The sequence below is a fragment of the Chondrus crispus genome, genomic scaffold, assembly GCF_000350225.1.
Source record: "Chondrus crispus Stackhouse genomic scaffold, scaffold_124, whole genome shotgun sequence".
Classification (NCBI taxonomy): Eukaryota; Rhodophyta; class Florideophyceae; order Gigartinales; family Gigartinaceae; genus Chondrus; species Chondrus crispus.
In genome coordinates, this window is record NW_005178986.1 from 77218 (window position 1) to 95215 (window position 17998).

At 49.1% G+C, this 17998-nt stretch overlaps 2 protein-coding genes across 2 annotated transcripts; one reads left to right on the forward strand and one right to left on the reverse strand.

The window, feature by feature from the left end:
* Nucleotides 1-15544: 15544 nt before the first annotated feature.
* CHC_T00002076001 (hypothetical protein) lies at nt 15545-16192 on the forward strand. The gene has a single exon (XM_005712924.1). It carries the CDS (start codon nt 15545-15547, stop codon nt 16190-16192), a length of 648 nt encoding a protein of 215 aa, XP_005712981.1.
* Nucleotides 16193-16355: 163 nt separating this feature from the next.
* Nucleotides 16356-16493, reverse strand: CHC_T00002077001 (hypothetical protein). The gene has a single exon (XM_005712925.1). The coding sequence runs from the start codon at nt 16491-16493 to the stop codon at nt 16356-16358; it is 138 nt and encodes a 45-aa protein (XP_005712982.1).
* Nucleotides 16494-17998: the final 1505 nt, after the last annotated feature.

Below are 17998 nucleotides of genomic sequence, written 5' to 3' on the forward strand. Positions count from 1 at the left end.
GCGGGTAAATTGATCCATGACCAGCAAATCCCGACTGTTCGCCCGAACAATGCTTTAGCTAAATTTACTTGATTACACTTGTTGCTGTCCACGTCGATCAGGAACACCACCACGACATCTACGACAATGACCATCCCATTATTGCAACTGATCCGGATGACGAACATGATTCTCTATTCCAACCTTCGTCCCTTCCTCCCAAAGACGACTTTCAGCATCCCACCAACAACACAAAACAAGGAACAACAAAACAAGTAACCTCCTGACATCTGCAGCATAGCATTAAGGGCATCGATTTGCTTAGGGGTGAAGGCAGTTGGCGGAAGGATTTTATTGAACTGTTAAGCAAGAATCACCATCGCTTGCATCGCTTTTGGTCTGGAAATCGTCGTCGTCATCATCAGCACTGGCATTCCATTCGCTGTCTTCATCATCATCAGCATTGGCATTTCTTTCGCCGCGGCTTCTATCCACATCATTTCCGTCCTCATCATTGTGCTCTCCCGCCAATGGCCCAATTCTGGCAGCGGTCCTTTCTATCCTATTCTCACCTTCTGTCCCCTTTTCGCACAGCTCCTTCTCGATTATTTCCAAAACATCGTCCCCTTCGAACCTCAGCGAATCCCCGAAGGCAAATGCTACTGAATCAGGGAGAGATACGTCTTCTGGAATGAAATAGAGGTGGTAGCGAGTGGTGAGCTTATCTGATAGGCGACTTTCATAACCTGCGCCAGCATGCGTTGATAACCATGACCGACAAATACGGAGAAGGGGGGAACGGTGAGTTTGCGTAGTGTCAAACCTCTTGACAGGTGTCCCAGCTCAACCACGGACTTGAATACAAACTTATGAGAGTACTCACAGAACCAGATAGGGAAGGGGTCATTACTGTTCACCATGAGGAAGTACCCCGAGCACTTATCTTGCTCATTCGGACTTCGCACCTGGAAATCGTTGTGCGGTACTTGGCGAGGGCAATTCTTGCCAGTTAAAAGCAGGCGTTCGCCTGTCACCGGCGTGCGCATCTTTCCAAACACTCCATCTGTGAGCCCAATCAGTATAGCCAACTGCCCCAACCATGCATCAAGCATAGCTCGGCGAACAGAGGCCCACACATTTTCTGGGTTTTCTTCGGTTTCTTCCATGAGCAACATCCTGGTGCTGGAATAACTGGCCTTGCCTTCGTTCCGGGATTTCTTATCACCTTCTGACTCCCCCAAGTTGACTATCGGGTTCCAAAGAGTGCGATTCTTCTCCTTTTTCAGCACATTCTCTCCTGGAAACGTTGAAAGATAGTGGTCGAATAGCTCCTGAATACCAGTGTCCGTGTTCATAATGCTAAGAGGGGGTTGCCGGGCCTGTATCACTTCTTTGGCCAGCGAGTGTGGTTCTGCAAAAACTTCCAGTATGCAGAACCCACGCTCCTGCAGTAGTATTCCTTTCCTCATAAAGTATGCCCTACCTTCGCTTTTCTCAAAGGACGACGTTACCGTATCCCAATCTAGCTCACTTTCTGAGTCACCCAAAACGGGGTTTGCCTGCCTCACTGATTCGAGGTGCTGCTTTTGAGCAGCCATGAGCCAGGCCACTCGATGCATATAGGTCAAATCTTCAACGTCCACGAAATTGTGAGCTCTATGACCTAAGGGAATATGCAAAGCTTCTAGCAATGGAGTGTGGTGCAATTCGCCTCCGTCGGCTTGCACTTTATTGGCAATAGAGACGACTTCGGAGGGAGTCCTCAGCAGGGCATCTTTCCACCAAGGGTCAACCTCACCACGGTAAACGGGTGCATCTCTGTAACCGACAGGGAGCAGAGGAGGCAAGAAGTCATCGAAAGGCACTTCAGATTTGCGTAGGAGGGGCTCACGAGACCCGTCCGTATCAACAATTTCGATCGGAGGTCGGACAGGTTGGACAGAAAGCGGTGTGTTCGTGGCAGTCTGCTTGGCCCAAGTGGCCTTCTTCCTCGCCTTTGGACGGGATTCAGTCGTGGTGAAGACTTTAATAGGAGGTGAAGGAGGAGGTGAAGCTTTCCGCTTACGGCCACTGCGACGAGATGGGGCTGGTTCGGGAGATGATGTGATGGGCGTCCTCGAGCCTGTTTTCGCGAGTGACAGCACGGGTGTCTTCGCACCACCAGAGCCATTTGACTTGACGACAACGAAAGATGGCACTGCCGCTGTAGAAGTCGATGCACCTACCGCTGGCGCTGCCTTGGGCTTATTCCCGGCTTGTTTCGGCTCGAAATGGGAGGTAATCCTTGAACCAAAACGTGAGGATCTCTGCGAGTTCTTATCTTCATCTACCTTCTTGCTGGAAAACAATCTCACACTGTTCACGAAAAGATCACCAATGGAACTTGTCTTGTTTTTTGGTTGCTTTACTTGTACTTCTAGGAACTCCGAAAAGGACAGTCGTCCTGGAATGCCATATAGGTTGAACTTACGGCGACAAATCTGGTAAAGTTCCATAGCCGTTCGAAAGAAGGGAGTTGCGTCAAATGCCCCTGAAGATGCAGGGTTGCAGACATATGCATGTATGCTATCCAGGAAGAGCATAACACCGCACTCATCGACCTCGTAAAACTTACTATGGTCAAGATGCACAGCCCCAATCTTCGGTCGCTCATCGGGTTTGAAGGACAACAGCCTATCAAATGCACAGGGATATTTCGCGAAAATCTTGGCAATCCTTGCGTAGCGGCGATACGTGGGCTTCTTCATGTTCGGAATAATCTCCGATGTGCACATCTCTGCGGCAACATTCGACGGCCTTACTTCATCGACGGTGAGGCCAGTTTCTAATGCGAAAGACTTGAGATAGGACAGGACACCGTGAATATGTTCTTCCAAGCTCTCGAAAAGACGCACTGTCGATGCTACCTGATTCCGATGGGAGCCAAGGTGAAGCATCTCGGTGCTGTTCATTTCCTTCCCATCACGGCGAAGAATAAGCACCATACGGAGCGGTTCATGTAGCCATTTCAGCCTGGGTTCGTCACCTCGAGTATGCAATATATTCTTCATACTCTGTCGACGATGAAGACCATCGAAAACAACCGCACGTATATCACCCCTCAAATAACTTGAGACGACCTCACTACCGTGCCCATCATCGGCCAACCGATTTTCCATGACGAGGCCACCAAGGTCCACATCACCCACATTCGGGTTCTCAACACGACGAATAGTTATTGTCATCAACCCGCTTCCGTAGTCGTAGCCGTAGGTTATGAAGCCCTCCTCAAGCCGTTTGACATACTTGGTTGCAGTATTCCGAAGTGTAAAAGGTGGCTGGAGAACTTGGGACAGCATAACGCTCACTTCCACTCTCACGTAGGCAGACATGTCGTAGCAGCGGATATTGACATCTTTTCCATGCTCAGCGAGCTCGATCGTATCACCTAGATCCTCATCTTCTGGTGCGGCAGGAACCATTTTGTCAACGTCAATCACTGGCGCAGGCATAGCAGGGGTAACTTCAATGGCTTCGTCACCTTCTGGCGCACCCGGATATGGCTGCGGCACAGGCGTCGCAGCGGTATCAAATTGCATTTTTCCTGCTTCTTCGGGTTTCGGTCTTTGGTCAGCTGGTCTCGGTGCGGGCGGTAATTCATACGAACTTTTCAGACCGGAAGGATTGTTCTCTTCTTCGGCCTGAGCTTCTACTGGAATCATCATCCTCGTATCCCAGGCGTAGAGGTCAGCAGTGTGCAAATCACATAATTTTTCAGGTGGTCCCTCACCTCCTTTGAATTTGTAGGGATAGGGATGATTACTTGCATTCGTCGTGAGCGATGCACCCGTTACGACCACGAGGTCTTGTTTCGCGGTTTGGGGAAGTTTATGCAAGTGTAGTCTGCGTTGCACAATTTCACTCTCGTCCCCAGCTGTAGACAGTTTCGCAGTCCCCACTTCCATAAATGCATCTCTCACAACTGCGAACAGCTTCACATGGACGCCCTTCTTGATGCCACGAGCTTCTAAACCCTTGCCATAGTCACGTCCGAGGACTTTGCAGACAAGGGCTTCGTTAAGGGCACTCCCTGTTGCACCACTGCTTCCGGTACGGGCACCGCTACGCCCACGGTGTCGAGATCTTCGACCACGCGTAGTTGCATTTGGCATGGTTTTCACAAGGGTGTACTTAACGCGGAAGACTGGCTTTCCTTGCGAGGGATATGTAGATAAGCGGGGAAGACAAATGTGATAGAGACGCAAAGAGATGGATGAATGGGGGGTTCCGAATGAAAGCTGTCCGTCGCGCCACGCCGTTAAGAAGAGATGAGATGCGACTGGCTAAGGGCCTGGCTTTTTTACCCGATTTTACGGATTTTTACGGATTTTTACCACCTGGGATGGTGGTACTTTGCAGGCTTCGTCCCACTTTGAAAAAGTGTTCGGGCGAACAGTCGGGATTTGCTGGTCATGGTTCGCGAACCATGACCAGCAAATTATAAACGCCTATAATTTTATCAAAAAAGTAACAGTCCATATTTTGCTGGTCATGGTTCTTTCCAGCACACCGAGTATAAACATCTGTAATTTTAACAAATAATAACAGTCCAGATTTGCTGGTCATGGTTCGCGAACCATGACCAGCAAATCTCGACTGTTCGCCCGAACACTTTCGTCATGATGTGAAAAACGTTTCCCTTAGCTGGGCTCACAAAGAAACGGCTACACTTAACCAAGAACCACAAGACGTAACGTCACAGGTGAGTACATGAACTGTCTATTCTACGGTCAAGAGTTCAGACTCAGAATGAGAATTCTCTCAAAGCAAATGCATACTGCGCATGCTTCGAGATCATCATCATTCCCCTGAGTCGCCTCTTAGGGGCGCCTTAGGGTCGGAGAAGGTACTGTTCTGTGCCTACGTAATGTGTTCTCATTTTGAGTGTCGAGTACCAAAAAAATGGGACTCGAAACTCATTATGAGTTTCGAACCCCCAAAAAAAGGGACTCGAAACTCAAAATGAGAATGGCGTCGAGGCATGGCCAATGCGGCGCTTCAGGGGTGGAGCAGGTACTGCACTGCGCATACGTACAGTATTCTCATTTTGAGCTTCGAGTACCAATTGCATCCGCTCATCCCGGCGCCTCGCTCTATGTCATACTTCGCCTGTGCCTGTGCCACCGCCGGCGCCTAGCACGAGGTCTTCAGACGAAGCCTGCGCCTCCCAGTTGCGCGTCAGAAAGGGGTCCCGGATAATCGGTATTCCTCACGACACGCCGAGATAAGGTACGACTTCCCTTCAGATAGTTTTCGTAGCTAGGGGCCTGGCTTTTTTACCCAATTTTACGGATTTTACGTATTTTTACCACCTGGGATGGTGGTACTTGGCAGGCTTCGTCCCGCTTTGAAAAAGTGTTCGGACGAACAGTCCAGATTTTGCTGGTCATGGTTCGCGAACCATGACCAGCTAATTATAAACATCTGTAATTTTAACAAAAAATAACAGTCGAGATTTGCTGGTCATGGTTCGCGAACCATGACTAGCAAATCCCGACTGTTCGCCCGAACACTTTTCCGAAGCATAACCTTTTCTTCACTACGCCGTCTCTAACAGCCCATCCAGTCCTTACTTTTCCAGACTTCACTTCGGAAAATAATCACCATTGAATTATGACTTCCGCTCCTGTCAGCTTCACCCAGTTGTGTCTCACTCACTTGTTTCACATTCTGAGAAACGAGAAATTCAGAACAAATTTCAACCTTCGCGAATCCAAGACGTCTGATGTACTACGCTGGATACACAAGCAAGATGATGACAGCGCGGTCAAAGCACTAAAGGCGTTACTGCTGAACAAAAATAGGAAGCGAAGAGATCCCGGAAATTTTCGATCTTCATTCAACGACGGACCACCTATTCTCAGAGAGCTCGGTACAGAACAGGTGAAGCAAATCTTCAAATCTGCAGTTTCCTTTGTCATGTACGGGGAGAAAGACTCTCGAATCTTCGAACTTTTCGAGATGCTCTTCGCGTCGGGTAAGATCAGCCCCTCGTTAGTGGTTGGGAGCAAGTATATTCCAGCCAAGGGCAACAGATATGCTGTGCCAAGTTCGTCTAAGTCTTACTTCGCTACCAAGCCTCCTGATACAGTCGAGGTTATTATCTACATTCACGCCTTGAAAGTTGCTGTGGACTACTTTCAGAGAGAACGGAAACGCCGGAACAAGATTTCGAGTCCGTTTCGGATAAGCTATACCTGCGGAAATCGTCTGGGCTTCGCCGTTCAACTCATTGTAAAGGCGTGGACATCCTTGGCGAAGAAGATAGGCCTCGAGAGCTGCGAGTCAATGATTTCCGCGTACGTTCTCTTCAAGGAATCAAGTGGAACCTTTATGGTTCTCGGTGAGAGCGACAGCGGCTTTGCGCCTACGTCACAGAGCCATACATTCCGGGGACACCGAAACGCCGCGATGGATTTGAAGCTTGCGGATCCTACTGCTTGGAAGAGGACCAAGGAGCAAGATTACGCGTTTAGGGAACTCACTGCTATGCTATTTCACCACTTGAAAGAGGTTTCTACGCATGAGTACCTATACGAATGTGCGGAAGACACGGACTGGGAATTTGTCAAGAAGTACAAGTGCGAGGAGAAAGACACCGTTGCTCCCGTTTTCGCTTTCTTATCTGCACCTACAAAAGCAGCGATAGGGTATGTTGACAATGGTGTCACAGCTATTGACGTCGATTCTATGGGCAATACTGAAGACACCGTTGATATAGGCGCAATGGAAGCATCGCTGGACGAAGATGAAGATAGAGTTATCAAGGAAGAAGGTAATAGGGTCCCTATGGATCTTCAGGATACCAGACCAGAAAAGCGTCATAAAACGTCTGGAACAAGGGGTGAAGAGCGGTATCAGTTCGCCTACGACAGGGTCATGAAGACGATGAGTCCTTTCTGCCGCATTCACGACGTCCCAATGACCGATGTCCTTGGGACAGATGCCGAAGAGAGTGGCTTCTACCTAGATGGAAAGGTGCAACTCATCTTGACAGACCCTCCGTATAACACGCGCAGGGAGGTGGAATCTCCCAACTCCAGCCATGACAAGCTTTCCGGATCTGACATGTTGGAGTGTGCTGCTATCTTCGACCGTGTTCTCAAACCGGGTGGACACGGGATTGTCTTTTGCTAAGCCCTCCAGTTCGCAGAGTGGTATTTCATGCTTAAGAATCATAAGCGCCTCAAGAACGGTATTGATGAAGATGATGCCTCACAGCCTTTGAGACAAAGTCTACGAGAAGGTATTCAACGTTGAAAGAATCCCCCTCAACTTCGTACGGGCACCGGGTCACTACTTCCAGAAACGCCACCGGAAGGGATGCAGCCACATGTCAATTGTGCAGACGGCGATTCATTTCTGGAAACGAGGCTTGGAGTTTAAGGATGAACTCGAGCAAATCAATTACATACCTCATGGGTATGTTCGATCTCGACACGCCTCATGGACAAATTGCGTTGACGGGATACCCCGCATTGAGGGTGATGAGCGTGTAATGTTCCCAGAAGCTGGGAATAGCTCTATGTCAAAGGGAGGGAGTGATCACATTTCAGTGGATGAGAATGTCCGAATGTTCCTTCGACCCGAGCAGAAGAGCATCAGACTGATGATGGAGATGGTTTCAAGGTTCTCCCAACCTGGTGATATTGTGTTCGACCCATACGGAGGGACTTTCGCAACAGCAAAGGCGTGCCTCACTCTACCGATGCATCGAAAGTTTGTTGGTTGCGATTTCGATGAGAGATGCGTCGAGATCGCGGTTGTAAGTGTCCTTCAAACCTTTGCGAAACAGCTCACCTCGCCAGTATCGGATATCACTGCTTCTGTCGAGGAGATTGACTTTGCTATTGAATTCTTGGCTCACCCCAACTTGGAAGCTAGGGAAGCCGCACAGCATGCATCATTGTGGGACGCACCTCCCGGCCTACCGATTTATCAGAGGCTCCCTATACATGTTCACCGTTATCTATCGTGCATGAATGGTAATGTGGACCTGGCACTCAAGTACAAGAATACTCCTCCGGACTTATGGCCGAGCAATTACAGAGCATTTCTCGATACAGTGGACGCAGAGGCTCTCATGAGCCTGGAGGCTGCCGCGAAAGGTTTCGTTGTTTGCGAGTCCACGATAAGGCATACTTCTGCTGGGAGGGGCGTTTTTGCTATGCGTTCTTTCAAAAAGGGAGAAGATATTCTCACCTACTACGGGACAGTGGTATACAAGAACTTGAGTGGTCAAAATGCAACCACCAAGGTTTACGGGAGTGGTATTCTAGGGGTTCGAAAAAAGCGATTCGCTGAAAAGGCCGTCGAACTGCGCAGTAATGCAGTTGACGCCGAAGATAAGGAGCATCCCATATTCATCGTCCCGGCACCGTTTTGCGTCGCAGGCTACATCAATGATCCGCGGTATCTTCCGGATGACAGGGATGTAGAAGAGCGTCATGCCAAGCACTCCCGTACAGCAAATGTCCGGTTTGTGGAATCGGTGGCTTCTTCAAGCAAACATAAGCTTCGCTCGAACAGGCTTGTCATCATTGAGACCATACAGGAAATCAGCACTGGCGAGGAGTTGTTCCTAGACTACGGGAAGTCTTTCGCCCATTGGGGCTCGGCTCCACCCTAAGTGCGTACGGAAAACAATAATATCTGTTACAGTATCGGAAGAGAATGATAAGACCGTGACGTTATCTGTTTGGATCTGGGTGGTGTTTCTCTGCGAGGACGGTTTCAGGGGCATGTCAAAGAATAGACAAATTTCGTCAGCGAGGCTTAATTTCTTGATTTAGAAGGCCAGGAAGAACCCCAGACGGGAAGAGATATTGACGCTAGCTGTAGAGACCGAACCTTCTTTCTAACTAAACACACATCTGACATATCGAGACATATCTTGCGTTTCAAAGCAAAAAAACATGGGTTCCCAACACATATTTAGTGTACTATTCTACGGGGCCCCGCACACTCCCAAGCACACACTACGGGCATTCCCAACAAGAGACCCACTTTTTTGAAGCTGTGAAACGCAATATAAACGTACAGCACACGTTAAAATCGCACATATTGCTGCGCCCTTGGAGCGACCCTGCGCATACTTCGAGACAATTCTCATTTTAAGTTTTGAGGACCTTTTTTCGGGGGTTCCAAACTCATTATGAGTTTCGAGTCCCTTTTTTTTGGTACTCGAAACTCAAAATGAGTTTCGAACCCCTTTTTTTGGTACTCGAAACTCAAAATGAGTTTCGAGCCCCTTTTTTGGTACTCAAATCTCAAAATGAGGATACTGTACATGCGCACAGTACAGTACCTGCCCCGTCCCTGAAGCGCCCCTGGCCCCCCTGTGCATACTTCAAGACAATTCTCATTTTGAGTTTTGAGTACCTTTTTTTCGGGGGTTCGAAACTCATTATGAGTTTCGAGTCCCTTTTTTTGGTACTCGAAACTCAAAATGAGTTTCCAACCCCTTTTTTTTGGCACTCGAAACTCACGGTGAGAGCACAGTATTTATTGCGACCCGCTCAAGCGTTCTTGCCTGGTAAGGAAGTGTGTTATCATTATTTGTGTGCACTACCACCTTTGCGTTCTGCGCCGATAATATGTGCAGAACCCTACATTGCTGATATTTCAGAGAAGTTCCATGTGCTTTTTCGCTTCAGCAGAAGCAGACAGGGAGCGTAGAAAGATATATGTCATTGCTTACGGTTATGTCTGATGGATGTAAGATGTTTGAGCCCGTGTACCGGGAAGGGCAATCACTTCCAGGGAACCTCCCTTCATAGGACTTCTACATTATCAGTGAACAAATTGAAGAACAACCGATTTTTACTTCATTGGTCACACACTACTTTCATTAGTGAGTAACTTCCTTTCATGCCATTTGCGCAGCATACTCGGTGGCAGCTTCACGAACGGAAGAGAACTGGTCTGTGCAGATCGAACTCATGAAAAAAAGTTGAACAACATCTTTTTGTATGCTGTACCGAGGACTATCTCGCTTTTTCACTGCCAAACCAGTCCAATATGTCTCATTCAGAACACCGAGTGCACTGCGTAAATCTTTTGTTCCCACGCCAAACTTTGATGAAAGGGCTTCATGGACTCGCACATTCGCACGCACCGCTGACTTCCAGACGCCATGGACCATGTTCTGTAGAGGAACATTTCGGATATCAAGTTCAGTGTCTTCTTCATCTGGCATGTAGCCATACACACTCAATGTCTTGTGTTTCATCTTTGCGATTTCTGCGCACATGTGACTAATGACGGCTAGAGCAGATAGCTCTGTCTCAGCATCTGCTTTGGCTTCTTTCGTTTTTGTCTTACTGGATTCAATACTCAGCATCATGTGACGAAAAATGTCCATGGGATTTCCGTTTTCATAAAAAACAGCAGGTCCAAGGTCTTTCTTCTCTGGCTTTCTCCATTTCCAATTGGTGGAACTACCCCCTTCTGATCTCCAAAGGGCACCAAGCGTTTCAGAAAATTGTTGATCTACAACACAAATGAGCGGCACAACCTCATTCAGCGCGACAACAAGTCCAGCGACACGGTCTAATTCTTCGCTTATGTCATCACTATAAACCTCACTATCTGCAAGCTGGCCAGCGTCGACAGCGGCAGGATCATATACATCGATGGAAATGTCGCCGTTGTGAACGAATCCGAGACGAATGGACAGAAGTTGTGTTTGAACTCGATTCTTGACCTTTTCAACCACATCGCGGATGTTGAACTTGTCTTCACGAAACGAATCAACCATGTCGGGAGTATTTTGAATACCAAACCCCTCATGATTGATAACATTCTGCCAAATAACGTGGCAGTCTATCGCACAGAGACGAATGAAGAGAAAAGTAAAAGGAGACAACAAGCGCAACCACCGAGGCAGGCTCCCAGCCACTGCTTTTAACAGGGAATGTTTGGCGAAGAGGTGCTGGCATGCGTAGTTAACCCCATCATCGCTGCAGTTAGAATAAGGTTCGTCACTACCCACCGATATTGACCATGCAAGGTTCACGATGCGGGCAGTTATTCTACGCTCATGTTGCGAACGTGCGGCAGGCATATAGCTTTTCTTGTACGTCTTCCTGTCCAGTGTTTTCGAAATTGTGGTGGCTACGACATCACGCAAATAGTGGATCGACCTAGAACATAGTTCTTCAAATGCGTCATTTTCCTTTAAGTCTTCGGGATGACATGAAAACCCAATACCACGAAGGAAATCATCGGTAGATTCATGAAAGAATTCACATACACGAGGCCACATTACTCTCTCTCTCACAATGTTCTCCGTATCTTCAGCTGGTACGATAGACCGCCGTCGGTTTCTGCAGGTTGGTAATGAGCTCATACTCTGAACAGCATATTCCGTCAATGAAAATGGCTCAAAAACGCCTTCGCACTCAAAGGATATATCGCTGTATCGTGGAACTTAGACAACAAGGTTCATAATTTTCATGTCGGGTAAGTAAAAATGTCGATATGTACGACTTGCATTCTTTCTAAAGAGCCACACAGCTGTGGACTGCAAGACAAGCAGACCTTATCCCCTGAACCCTTTTCTATCTGATTTTTCTGGGGTTTTCTTGGGTCCCGATTTTTCTACATGCCTATCAACGGAGTTCATCTCTAGACGCGTGAGACCTCCTATAAAGCGAAGCGACGTTTTTGTACTCCCAGAAACCTGCAGGCTTTTGATTCTCTATTCATTCAGTCAGAAATGCAAAAGAAGTTGAAGGCTGGAAGATCCAGCACGAGTAAGCGAGGTACCGTAGGTACGTGGGTGCGTAACCGGTGTCTCATACGAAGCCCAGGGCCGCTTCTCTCGCGAAGTGCTGCATCCATGACATTTAATATCCTTGTTACGTATTTTTATAGATACAGTACATCATGATTTTAGTCCCGTTTTAGCGGACCCCCATTTTAGTGGGTTGCCCTTGTGGGTGGCCCGGTCATTATGCTGATCACTTTAGATAGAACCGGAACGGATAGAACTCTTTTTATCGTACGCTGTACAGTCCGGGTACCCGTACATCACTGCCAGAACGATGAATCACTCTCAACGTCCATTGCATGGTTCGACGTTTGTCGAGAAATCCATCACCCGTCATTGGCAAAGAAAATTTCAACTCTTTTTGAAAGGGCGCAACTGACTACAGCACGGCAGATAAGCTTCTCATAGGTTTGACGAAGTAGAAAGAGTTCAAAAAAACTACAAGTGAGACTAAAATAAAAAACGGACAAAGAGATGCTGGTACAGATACTCATACTGTACCAATTACTGTAGGTCTAAACCTCAACTTCAATTTCGAATCCCTTTTTCTGCGGGTTCGAAACCCATTTTGAGTTTCGAGTCCCTTTTTTTGGTACTCGAAACTCAAAATGAGTTTCGAACCCCTTTTTGGTACTCGAAACTCAAAATGAGAATACTGTGCATGTGAACAGTACAGTACCTGCCCTGCCCGTGAAACGCCCCTGCGCATGATTCGAGGCCATTCTCATTTTGAGTTTCGAGTCCCTTTTTTCGGGGGTTCGAAACTCATTATGAGTTTCAAGTCCCTTTTTTGGTACTCGAAACTCATTATGAGTTTCAAGCCTCTTTTTTTGGTACTCGAAACTCATTATGAGTTTCAAGCCCCTTTTTTTGGTACTCGAAACTCAAAATGAGTTTGGAGCCCCTTTTTTGGTACTCGAAACTCATTATGAGATTTGCACCCCCCTTTTCAGGTTGCCAAACGCAACATAAACACACGCTACATGTGAACATTTCAGATCCTGCTGCGCCCCCGGAAAGGCCCTGCACGTGATGCAAGGACAGTATCAACTTGTGTGTTTGGCAGCCAATTGTTCGGGGCGCTAACTTCAATATGAGCATGCCATACCGACAGCTCGATTTGCACATGGTTTTCGCACAGCGAGCAGAACCATTTTACTACTATGCGGCATGCTAGAAATAGGATTCCGCATTCATGAGCGTAGGTTCGAAATCTTTGGAACTGCTTTCCCCAAACGCGTTGCAGCGCATAGTCCATGCATTCAAAGGCGTAGGAAAGGGGATATATGATCTTGCATTCCAAATAAAGTTCACGCTATTTTTTCGTTTAAGATATCATTGCTTACTTCCACTTAATAGAAACGACAGCATGGAGGCCTTTACATGCAAGGACGGCGGCGTTTCGTTTCACTGGGGAAGCCAAACTCGGAGAGGGCCTGTCATCCTTCGTTTGGTGCTTGACAGCGGGATAGCCCCACAGCCTCGACAGACTCATACAGCGCCCTGTAGCAACTTGCGGGCTTTAGAACTGAGACTGGACGTGTAGCGAAAAAGGGGTTATGGAAGTGGGGACACTTTGAGTTGGCTCCACGCCTCGAGGCTTTCTTTTTCTGCCGAGGGCTCCCTTTCTTGAAGCGTATCGAAGGCCCTAGCGGGCTCACCAGCTGTGGCTATAGCCCCGCCAAGGTCAGATTTCTCACCTGGCGATCGACCCCGTGAGGGGTCGACTCTGTCCTCTCGGCCTCGACGGACGCAGATCGCGCTATTTTTCCTGCCTGCACATGTCGGTCAGACACAACTCGGAGGCTAAAAAATCAGTTGAAATGTCAGATCCCCGATTTGTCTGTCTAGAAAACGAAACACAGAGCGACACATACCACACCCGTTCTTGACAACAACAAGCGGTCAAGTGTGAAAGAAACCAAAGCGCAAGAAAACAAAAGAGTGACGATTTCGAAAAAACCAACGCGCAAGAAAACAAAAGAGTGACGTCCGTGAGAATGATGGTGGGCGCTCGATATAAAAAACTTCGGGTCCCTTTTTATATGGAATCTAAAAATCGAACTGTTCGCAGCAATACGAGAGGATTGTTCCGGTTTCGCCCGCTTTTATCCGTAAGTAAACGTTAACTGTCAAGCAAAGCGAGGAACAGTAAACCTATACTCGATATCATATCGTCGAATAAACAATCACATGTCACTCAGTTTATAATGACTGTATGACATGTCTCGTAAGCCATTAAAGGCCATACAGTAAATGTTAACCTGGTTGCGGGTAAATGTTTACCCAGGAATGTTAAGGAGTAAACATTTACTTGCAACCATCAACTCGACACCGGGTAAATGTTAATCTGACTGCGAGTAAATGTTTACTCAGGAATTTTACCTAGTAAACATTTACTGGCAACCATCAACTCGACACCGGGTAAATGTTAATCTGACTGCGAGTAAATGTTTACTCAGGAATTTTACCTAGTAAACATTTACTTGCAACCATCAACTCGACACCGAGTAAATGTTAATCTGCTTGCGAGTAAATGTTTACTTAGGAATTTTACCGAGTAAACATTTACTGTAAGCAGCGTTGTAACTGTAATTTGTCCTTTGTTTTAATTTAACGTCTCTTTACTTACAGCATCGGTGTATGCCGTTTGTTTAACTTAATGTGTACCTTATCATATACCTTACATCTTTATTTACAACAGAGCTAAGACCCTCCACTCCACCACTCCCGCACCACTTCCCATTCCATCCTTGCGCACTGGAGTTCCACATTCCAAGACCCCTCTCTCGAGCTGTCGGTGATGCCCGCTTCGCCAATGCCCTTTCAGAACAGCCGCAAGCACACTCTGGCAGCTCTAGCAGTATCGCTAGCAGCTCTGACGACATGTCTTGTCGCCCGGAGGAGGACAACAATGCGCCGCAAGCGCCGTCATCGCAACAAGAACCCAAAGTACCTCCACCCAGCCATTATTAGCCCTCGCACACAGCGGTCCACTCCTTGGCGCGTGCTTCTCTCGTTCGGGAAAGACTCCGACTTCCTTGTATCCGTAAATATCACGAAGCCCTTACTGCTAAACAGTATACTTCTTGTTGCTCCCTTCGCCAGTACTGAGCTCCCCCTGGTCAGGTGTCGAGCGTTTTTTGGGGGTGCGTGGGGAGTTTGGCGTGGATGGTGGCTGAGGGAAAGGGGTACCTTGAGAGGGAGGATCGGATCCGTCCAAAAGGGATGCCATGTTGAGATGACAGAGTCAGAATGCGGGCGCCAGGTTTGAGGAGGAAGGTGTGGCTCGCTTTGGGATTAGGGGATGGGGAGGTTGTCGGCGAGTGGGGGTGCGAGTGGGTGTACAGTTCGCAACATGTTCCAACTGGGGTGGAACCGCCACGGAAGGGCAGTGATGGAGTGCAAGAGTGGTGGGGACAATCAATTTTTGAAACTATCATACAATGGTAAAGTGTTAGAGTGCTATTTTCTGGATGCACCCACTGGGTGCAGGGCACTGTTTAATGCTGGTGCTGGAACCGGCACCAGGGGCCGCCCTGGACAATTCTTTTGCGGCGTTGCCTTCTCCCTTACCCGTTTCGTGGTTTTTGCATTGCGCTCGTGGTCTGCTTTCATTCTCCCAACTTTCTCCGCCCTCTGTTCGTGTTGCCCATGTTCCTTCTCTTTTTCTCCTTATCTGCACGCGCGAATTCCCTAATTCTGCCTTTCGGGTGCGGGGAGAAGGCGGAGAAGCCTACGTTGCGCCGCCGTATGGAGCCCAGTGCGGAGGGCGGGGGTGAGGCCTTGGAAACGCCGCATTGGCGTATACATGGCGCCGCCTCGCTTCCGCCCCCGTCCACGCCACGCTTCCGCTCTCGTCGACGCCTCGCCGCTGACCGCCCTGCCGCTCCATCTCCACCTGCGGCCCCTCGCCTCCACCTTGCTCCCCCTTCCCCCCGCCCTCCGCTCCCGTTCCGGATCGTCTCTCTACCCCTGTACCCACTTCCGCCGCCCGGACCTCCCGACCCTGCTCCTTTCGCCGCGCAGCGCCACGCCGCGTCGCTTGGCAGCCACACCTTCCCCGCCCGCTGCTGCACCCCGCTCGCGCCCCCCGCATTTCCGTTGCCAAGCCGAAACCCACACCTTTACAACGCGTACGCCTCCGCCCCGCCCCTGTTATACAGAGACACATACACAGCGGAGGCGGAAAGTGCAAAAGTATTCACGGGGGTGCCACAGGTGCACGTCCAGGCAATACAGGGCAGTGGGTCATGCGTGCACACTCCTGTCTCATCGTTGCTGCAGCCGACTGTGCCGATTTGCCCCCTTACAAAAAGCAGAATGAATCAACTGCAAAATCACGGAGGTGCCAGTGCACATCGGGGCCAACACGTTGTGGAATCATTTGCAGAAACATAGACTCATAAACGAAAGTTAAAGTTAGCATTGGACACAGGTCTGTGATCTCGCTTCCGACGAACCTGGAAGGACCCATTTCTGTAGTTCGTCATTCCATGGGGAGGCCCAAAGCGCAACCGAGCAATTCATGAAGAATCTCCAGCCGTGGCAAAGCGACACATTGTTACCGCCACATCTGTGGGTTTGCCATGACCACCGGCTGCGGACTGTGATACCGTGGTGGCGCTGGCCTGCTAATTCCAATGGGCATAGAGCAATGGGAACAGAAACAAGGTTGCGGTGATGGCAATATTAGAAACATGAAGGAGCGAGGCGGTAAAAAGATGGCAATGGACTGAAACGTCTTACCTGTAGAAGCGGAATGAGGAAAAGTTTGGAATTCGCCAAGTCCAATATATGGGAGTTTGTGATCGGTAGCGCAGTGAGAGACTAAGAAGGAATTCAATCGATGCTGTTAGAAAGGCGTGAATCGATGGTGTTGCAGACACCAAATCAGAAGCTGAATAACAAACAAACCCTTTCATATGAAGAGCTCCCGTGGAGATACACCTCGTAATATCAAAGAAGATAGAAGCAGTTAAGGAGATGCCAAGTTTGTCGGCGAGCTGGGTGAGGGATGTTGACGGTCACAAGAGCTTACCTTTTTGATGTAGAAGCCGAGGGGACAAATGCGGGAGGGACTGTGGGACTGTGAAACGCAACATGGAAGGTACGGGCTGGTGTTTCGAGCTGCATGGCGTTGCTGTTTTCGGGGGTCGCGGGGGGGTTCGATCGATACTAGTGGCGGTGCCTACAGCACCACAGGCCGTCTTTGTAGAAGTAGTTGGGGTCGCTGCTAGGAAGAGCCACTTCATTGGCGGGCGAGGCTGGACGACGGACGGCACAGAGAGCGATTCTGCATGCGGGCGGTGGGGGCGAGCAAGTCGGTGGCAAGCGTGTGCAGGATGGAGTTCAGAGATGTTTGTGAGGTGTTGTGCGGGGCGGAGAGCTGCGAGAGTAGGCGCGGTGAGTCAGCGGTGGCGGAGGGCATCTTCGGAACGGGCGGGTTAGTGCGGGATTGCGGCGGGGCGAGGGGTAAGTACGGAGAGATGGAGTGCAGAGCAGTGGGAGGGACTGCGATATGTAAGAGGAACGGTAGCCCCGGATGCGGCGGGCTCACTGAGCCCCTCGGCGTTGCTGTTTTCGGTTCGCGGGGAGTCCCCGCTATCGAAGCGCAATCTGATTTATTTTTTATTTTTATTTTATTTATATATTTTTGATTTTTTGATTTCTTTTAGGTATGAGATACAGCCACGCGTAGCGCGCGATATAAGTACCTCTCGAAAGACCCTCGTTACCGCGGATGACGAGGATGCAAGACTGTTGGCTGTAGCTGAGCTGGCAGGAACCCTAGCAACCATACTGTAGGCGTTCGTAGGCTACCTGCAGTGTGATCGGAGGACTAGGGATGCCATCGTAGTATTTACGTAGTGTGTATGTAACAGTAGGTACAACAGGGCGGAACTCTGGGTCAAACGTGCAGTGCTGTCGTATCACATGCCGAGTGCCACCGCAGTAGCATCCCCCCGCCGTAGTTCATGCGGAGTGCCGCCGGAGTGCATTCCCTCATCTCCCCATTGCTCGTCGAATTTCGCAAGTCGGGTGCCGTTATTCATCGTCTGCAAGAAGCCCACTCGCTTGTGGACCGCAATCCGAAGAGGGCCGTCAGCTGGATGGCCGTCAGCTAATACTACTGGCGTGCGGGAAGACCAAGGTCGCGCGCCGGTTTCTACACAATGCTACCACACTGGACGCAGGCTGGGCTCC

Coding starts and splice junctions, on each gene's coding strand:
- CHC_T00002076001 (XM_005712924.1), top strand. CDS start 15,545: ATGGAGCCCAGTGCGGAGGGCGGGGGTGAGGCCTTGGAAACGCCGCAT.
- CHC_T00002077001 (XM_005712925.1), bottom strand. CDS start 16,493: ATGTTTCTAATATTGCCATCACCGCAACCTTGTTTCTGTTCCCATTGC.